An 8,050-nucleotide genomic window follows, 5' to 3' on the forward strand; every position below is an offset into this window, starting at 1 on the left:
CTAACAAATTCATCCTAAATCCGTAGTTCCAGCCTCGTTATTAATCAGCACTATCATCATCAGGCTTCCAGCAGAAAAGGCGCTGTCTAGCGGTGGTGTCTGTTGACTGTTTCGGTTTCACCACATTGACCCCATGATCCTCACAACCACACTGCACACCCACGACACGCACGCAGTCGGAAGGAGGTTGATCACAGAGAAAGGATCACTCGGCTCGTTGCATGAGGTCTTTGACGGGCCTCCCCAGCCATGCTAGCCACGCCTTACAGCCAAACTGCAGACGCTCCACATGTATTCCAAAGAAGTGCGTCGGCCGTGCTTTCAAGCAAATGCGCGATACTTAATGCGTTTAGAGGTACCGAAGAAGAGTTTCGACTAAACGATGTCCCCAGCAAGAGATTCTCGGCAGACGATGCACGTGCCGTACGACGAAGATCGTGAAAACCGTGAATCTGGGAACGCCTCCTGGGCGTACATGGCACACGCCTGCGCGTGCTGCTAGACGTGAACTGGCGTGAGTGCAGTGCGGAGCATGGTGGCCAGAAGGTCCTGGGCTCCGCATCCAAGCTGGAAGCAGCTGCTGATTTTAGAACACCGTGAAATTCTATCAAGCGTGTCGACGCAAGAAGGGGAGCGAACCAGCACCGGCACATGATGGTTTGTGGTACTATTCGACGCCTGTTGCGGGGTGGCATTGGACACAAAAGTGCAGAGCGCATATGCCTAGCAGGGCGACCACGAAATGTAGTGCAAATAAATACCTTTGCTGATCTTTTTTTCTGTCTTACATTATAAACGGATGAAAACCTTTTTTTCTGCTTTTGCTATCCCGAAATTACACCTCGTATAATATGCAGGTCTGTGTTATACATGTGTTTTTGCGGTAATTCTCGCACTGGTTTAGCACTGCAATCGTGCCAGCTTCTCACCAGCATCTGCAACACTGGTGACAAAGAAAAACAGCCAAACATAAGCAGTTGTTCAAAAATCAGCATGAGGTTTCCGAGCAATAGGCATTGAATACAAACAGCAAGACGAAGCAGAACGCTCCCAAGCATGGAAAAATATTGTCACTTCTTGTACATAATGCCACGAACGGGTGAACAACTGACCTGCGCGCTGAGAAGCTGCAGTTGGAGCTCTTCTAGACGCACCGTCTGCTCCCGCTGCTGTTGATGGCTGCTGCTCACTTCGGCCTGGAGGGACTCCAACCGCTCTGCACATGCACCCATGAACTTTCATACGATCCACAAATGACAGAGATTCCGTCCATATGCTACTACTGGCCGTCCGCTGCAAAGCAGGAGCCCTGCCACAAATCCACATGCAATGCCAAGAAAGTGCAGTACACAGCTCTGTTGAGTGTCCAATAAGGCTCCGAATCATGCTTACGCTCATTCAACCAATGAAGTTCTAATGAATCTCGTCAAGTGCGCCATTTCAATGACTGCCGAGTTATCACACTAAATTTTTACCGTATTTACTCGCATAATGCTCGCACCCCCAACATTGGGCGTCAAAAATCAGAATTTTTTTTTCCTCGCATAATCATCGCACCACCAATATTACCACCGCGAGAGTCGTCTACTAGTAGTACTAACAAGCACCAACTTTGGATGAACCTAGCTGGCCTCATTGTGTGCACGCGCTACCAGGCGGCGACAGTGCGCTCGGGTAGATCATCATCATCAGTTATGCTCGTCTTTTTGTTTTTCCATGATGTTCTTCTGCGAGGTGTCTCCATGTCTCATTATCATTGTTCTTTCGTTCCGTCCGTGTTGCTTGCTTTGTTCCACCGTCTACCGTGTTCTTGGTGCCGCATCACGGTGGGGCGGCACGCAAGTTATACAGCTGCAACCGCGCTGCCAGCAGGCACTTCGACGTCAACGAGTTCTGCGTGGTGCGCTACTGGAGACAACAATTGCAGTGCCGATACGGACTCGGATCAAGTCTCTGATCAAGAGTAGAGCTGTATGGTCTGCTGTGAACATTATACCACGGAATGCAGGAAGTGCTGATGAGGCTTCGTGCGGTAAATAAAGTGCTTTAGCGATTGGTGCTTTTGGCGACCCTGTACTTTTATAACAAGGGTAAGTTCTGATTGAAAGTAATGTTTTGGTTATATTTACAATAGCTGCCATAAGAATCCCGATTCGCACCTATTTGAATTTGCTTTTAGCGCTCCAAAACATCTGCTCGAAACTTTTCCCCGCATAATTATCACAGCCCCCAACTTAGCATCAATTTTCCATGAAAAAAAAAGTTCGAGCATTATGCAAGTAAATATGGTATCATGCAGCCATGTTCAGCAGCAATTTATGTCGTTCTGCAACCACTTTTCGTGCTATCAACACCTCCTATTGCTTTACTGGGGCCTCTGACTATTCCTAAATTAACACTGTTCCTCAAGATCGAAAACTAATTGCTGATCCCTAGTCCCAAGCTCCCCTATTTCTCAGAAAGCAGACGGCTTCAATGCTGATGATCCCATGTTCCCATTAAGCATGGAGAAGTTGGTAGTATACCGTTGAGAGATGCCATTTCCTGCGTCCGCTTCTCCATCGCCTGCAAGAGCTCCAGTTTCTCCTTCGCTACCTGCTCCAGGTTCTTCTTTGCCAGTTCCTGACCCCCAACAACAAAAAACACGAGATTACACCTCACATGCACAAAAGAAACGCAACAATTGCCTCAAAACACCGCCGCAGGGACTAGATCTTCGAATCAATGCAAACCAATATGTCCAATTCTTTGCAAATAGGCCAGCCCTGCACATTGAATTTCTATACTTACCACAGGTACACTAAAGACCTGCACCACATAACAGTCTGCAGTGAATGCTCTCTGTTGTTTCAGCTAGACAAACATTTAAACACCTGGAGCAAAAGAATATATGCACTCTAAACGAAATGAAGCATGCAATTCGAATACTGCAGGTTTAGTGTCACCCAATGTCTCGTATGTTCCTTGTGTCCTTTCGGTGTCTGCTGTAATCTGTTTTTCTACCCAATGCAATACCAATACTTCACTTTTTCCTGCCATTGCATAAACCTGTACATTTTTTTGCTAGCCACTTGAGTTACGCTCATCCCTAAGTCAATGGTATTCTCAACGTGATTAAAGATAAGGTACCGACACTACACCTGCCATAATGATAAAATTAAGACACATCAAGCTGTCCAAAAATGGCAAGACTTTTTTGTGATATCAAATTTTTTGTGAAATTAACATCTTTCCAACTCCATAGTGCCATGAGGTCAGCCTTAGCTTTGCTAAATTCGTTTTTCCAACTGCAGTAAAGCAACCAGCCCAAGTTGTTTTCAGAACCTTTTAAAGCAGCCAGAATTGCATTTCGGAGCAGCAAAATGAGCGTCTGGTGCAGACGTGCACAAGCAGACATATTTATAGAATGCGTAATAAGAATTTACACACACACGCTAAAAAATCATAACAATGTGCCCATACCTTCTAGTTTGTAATGCCTTTTTCTCAATTATGTGTGTACAATAAAGCTTGTTACAGTTAATATATAGCCAAAGGTCTATACAGTCAATCAATCAACTTTTATTTCCACATTACTGTACAGCGCCAGCACTGCCATACAATCAACCTGTAAAAACTGCCCTAAATTATCCACCATGGTTTTTGGAGGAGAAAAGCTGTCAACATGGCGTCCACCCTCATGCCGACAGTAGGATGAAATAGTCCAGGTATGGTTACATAGGTTAGTAGTCACCACATCTGATACGCCAAATGCAACATCGATTATTTCACTAAACGCTGCATTTTGGCGCAGGCTACTTGTATTGTGTCACATTATAGCAGCTCCAGCCTTTTGGAAACTGGCAAAGGAATCACACCACTGCAGCCCAGAAAGGTGTCACTAAACCACGGGCTTGTTGACTAGACTATCTATCAAGTTACCTCACTGAGACCTTTCATGAACGCACAAGCAAAAGCAAGCCTAAGCACAAAATTTTTGCAGTAAGACAGCTCACTGCAATTTGCCATCGCGTGAGGAAACTGAGCGGCCTTGTATCCCAGGCACACTTCGGACAATAGCTCACATGACTCACTCGCTCAACTGCTTCAGCACCAAACGCCCTGCAAGCTACAAATGTACTCTGCAGCACTTGTGTGCCCCTCTCTTATCAACTACCAACATGTAGAACACCTTTCGCCCTGCTTCAGTATATTCTACAACCTTAATCTGGTTCCACATAGGTTACAGTTATCAGTGGAACCTAGAATAAAGTTCTTATAACCAGAACGCATGTGGAACCAGATTAAGAGTGTAGAGTGACCATAATCCCTGCATGGTTGAACAAGTTGCAATTTTAACTCTTAAAATCTGCTCGGATTTGAACCGGTTCCTCATATCACGCACAGCCCTGAATAGGAGATGAGAGTCGTGAGATGGGCCGTATCAGCACTTACCAGGTCCACCTTGGTGGACGAAGCCGCCGCCTTGGCACCTTCCAGTTCCACTCGACAGGTGCCCAGCTCAGAGGCTGAGGAAAAAATTCAAAGACCCCGGTGTCAACACCTTCCACAAGATTTGCCAAGCCAGTAGGTGCCGGTTCCCAGATACACCGCAGTAAACAAGGGGCATCATATGGCAAAACAATTTGGTCCGCTTTTATTGAATGCCAGATTAACAATGGGCCTAGGCCATCAGTGATAAGCATTACGCAAAAAATATACTAGTGTCACATGTCTTGGTTTCCTTCACTTGGCTTTCTAAATGCTATTGTATATGTCAGCACAATCACATGGCGATTAAATGCAAAGGTATATCATTCAGCTCTTCGAAAAACAAGATATACTGCCGGAATTCACCCCACCCTTTGTCCCACATCTTATCACACACACACATGAAAAAAATGCTGCCATGTTCGTTCCACCTTCTTGGAAGCTACAAGGATTAACATAACATTCTTATCCCACAAAATGCATAAAGAAATGCAAACTTGTTTGACAGGTTATGATAATTTGCAACTGACCGCTTTGTTCAATGATTATCTGTCAGGAATGATTAGCTGCTTTAATAAAAAAAACTGCATTATGTAATACTGCTTCATGGTGACCTTAAGGTAATAATTACACTGAACTAACATTCAGCAAAAGCACAAATAGTGTCCCATTCAAATTCAGGAAAAAGTTGCAAATCAGCTTCATCTGAAAGCCATATATAAGTGACCAGTAGACGTGATGAGCACACACAATTTACCGAACTACCTTCAAAAACATCTCAAATCTGACAAGAAATTGTGTGCCTTAACCCTAGTCACAACATCTGTGCAAACAGTCTTCCGTACTGAATTAATTTCGCCAAAAGAATACTAGTACGCTTTCCAAGCAAACAGCTGTTTGACAGCTTGCCAAGCTCTACGTGTCATGATCACATGCAGTAATTTCTGGCCAATTAATAAAACCAATGCCTATAAGAGAGTGTTGAAAGGTAAATGCTGTAATAGTTTCGTTACACTTCCCAGTTAGGTGAAAGGTGTTCTTTATAATGATGTAACACTGGCTGAAACTGGTGCAATCGTTTGGGGATATTCTACGACAGCTTTATGCCTTTCACATAAAGGGCCGGCTATGAAAGCACTGCACGGCATAGCTCTCTACAAGACATGGCAATCAGTTTGGCAGTTCTTCGGACAGCAGTAGCCCAGTCCAAAACACTTCAATAACATTTCATTTATAGGGTTTAATGTTCCAAAGAAACACTGGAGAAATTCTGTAGTATGGGATCCGGAAATCTCAACCACCTGAAGTTCTTTAACACGCACCGACATTGTTTTGCCTCCATTCTAGCCACAATGTTTAAATGGGTTACTACTGGGAAGAGCATAATTGTTAGGATATGACGCACATTACAACAGATTTAAAAACACAATACAGAGCTGGAATCAGACTGTGGCATGTAACCATAGCCAACTATGAATGAACTGCAATGAGCTGAGGCAAGCTATGATAATAATACACTGGGATCTGTGTTAAATGCTGAGCAAAAATTGTGGGAAGGTTGTACCAAGCTGAGCCGCCTGCTGCTTGGCTCGCCCACAGGCATCCTCAAGGGCGGTTGTCTGCGATCGATGTTCTGACAGCGCCGCCTCGAGCTGGAAAGAGCTGCGCTCTGCAGAGGCCAGGAGATAACATGTTATTATGGTTGAGAAACATATCAGTACTAGAACGCAGCAAGTGACTACTGCAGTAGAAGTCTAATCCCTTCCAGTTTCTCTAACCTTCATATGAGACACTGCGTATCAAGGAATGATGCTGAGGGGGAACCTTTCAAAGACAATACCAGTTGTTGGGCGAGTTGGTGTGCACGGCGACAGACAGGACATAGAAGAACGGAAGAATGGGACATAGAAGCAGCGCTCTGTGTTGTCGTCCGTTCTTCTATGTCCCATCTGTCACGCTGTTGTTATGGGTCACCTTCAAAGACATCTAGCTTTAATTATGGGAACTACACGAACCTATCAGTTTCTAAAAATCCCTGCGACAGCAAAAAGGCAACACTGCAGACAACTGCATATGCACCATGAACACCTTGTCATGTATTGCGTTCCCTAAGCTGAGGTGGTTGGCTACTGCAAAGAATCGAATAGCTACAAACTATAAACTAGAAAGCAAGCTACAAGAATTGTGTTCTTTCCTCACATGTATTATCCTGTGCCAATGTGAAGTCCAATGAAACGAAGCTTACAATCATGAAGGTGGTTTCGAGAATGCTATTCTCTTAGCGTAACTGAAAACCTAAGCTGGCTTGGGCGAGCACGGTGGCAACTTCGCGCTAAGCTTGAGCTGCTACGTGAGTTGTTTACGACTGTCGTCAAACTGTTTGGCACATACCAAGTCGACAAAAACAAAATTAATTGTACTTTCTGGGCGGCATAAGCGCTGAAGCAGTCAGGTATCAGGTACGGACCACATCTTCATGCCCAAGGGTGAAGTCATATCAGTCGGCAAGTAACGGTCAAAACAACAGCAATTACTACCACTACCTAGTGCCAACCTCCCAATCGATTAGCCGCGCGCTTCAACAAGGAAATATACAGTACACCAGCTATAAATTATGCACAAAAACTCAACGAAGCACAGGACTCGTATTCTTTTAGGAAAAAACGAAGCTTCAGGAACGTTCAGTCGGTTGTCAACAAGATACCCGTCAAAAAAAGTTGTCAACAGGTCCCATGTTTATAGGTGCAAGCATATTTTATCTCAAAGCAGCGAGTGAACAACTGCATTTATCTCTTGAAACCTACACAAATATGAGACAGTATCTTTTGGTAGAAACGCCAACTTACCGCATCTCGCCTTGAGTTGAGCATTTTCCTCACGAAGCTCCTCGGCAGTCTTCGTGCTCAGGGCAATGAAGTTTTCGAGCTTCACCCTGCTGGTCTCGGCGAGGGCCTGTACCTCGTCCACGTCGAAAATATCTGTCAACATAACGCCGACATCAACGGCTGCAGTGCCGGCAACTAATAATAACGACAAGAAATGCCCGCCATGTGCTGCGCTGCAACTCGAACGCCGGCTTAACGAACGAATGGCGACCGGAACCGGACGCTCGGCATGTGATGTCACGTGACATAAAACGCGCGAAATTCGGACGCAATTTCTGCGAGTTCCGAATGAGCGTAAGTGTGAGTGTGGTATATCTGCCCTTTTAATCAGGACTAGACATCGAAGAGGCTGCAGTTCTTTACCGAGTCGCAGTGGGAGGCCGCGCCACTCAGCTCAGACTCAAAGGTTCCATTCCCGAGCCACAGAGCGGGCTGGATGGGTTGCCGACCCACCGCGGGGAGGGGAACACCTCCCACGCATAAAACATCTTCCTCAATAAAGTTCTCTCATCCTTCTTGAGAAACTTTTAAATAAACAAAAGAAAGTTCCATTCAAAAATATTTAATAAAACGAAGATAAACGCGACCTATTTGCTGGCGGTCGTAGTCGCTGCAGTGTCGGCCTAACCGAAGGCATCGGATGGCACAGTAGATGCCGATCTTTAAACGTTATATAGTGGGTAAATGAACAAATT

The 8,050-nt window shown here is 45.1% G+C and overlaps 1 protein-coding gene across 2 annotated transcripts in view; it reads right to left on the bottom strand.

The window, feature by feature from the left end:
- LOC146190102 (nucleoprotein TPR-like) overlaps window positions 1-7,565 on the bottom strand; it is a 91,723-nt gene extending 84,158 nt beyond the window's left edge. For both annotated transcript variants that reach the window (XM_084604841.1, XM_084604840.1), the window contains exons 1-5: window positions 7,317-7,565; window positions 6,035-6,139; window positions 4,435-4,508; window positions 2,526-2,622; window positions 1,113-1,216 (exon numbers count right to left, since the gene is read on the bottom strand). In XM_084604841.1, the coding sequence (XP_084460967.1) occupies window positions 1,113-1,216; window positions 2,526-2,622; window positions 4,435-4,508; window positions 6,035-6,139; window positions 7,317-7,458 (522 nt within the window). In that variant the 5' untranslated portion in view covers window positions 7,459-7,565. The remainder of the gene's footprint in view (window positions 1-1,112; window positions 1,217-2,525; window positions 2,623-4,434; window positions 4,509-6,034; window positions 6,140-7,316) is intronic.
- Between the last annotated feature and the right edge of the window lie 485 nt (window positions 7,566-8,050).

The sequence above is a fragment of the Amblyomma maculatum genome, chromosome 5 (assembly GCF_055883805.1).
Source record: "Amblyomma maculatum isolate TAMU_Amacu chromosome 5, ASM5588380v1, whole genome shotgun sequence".
Taxonomy (NCBI): domain Eukaryota; kingdom Metazoa; phylum Arthropoda; class Arachnida; order Ixodida; family Ixodidae; genus Amblyomma; species Amblyomma maculatum.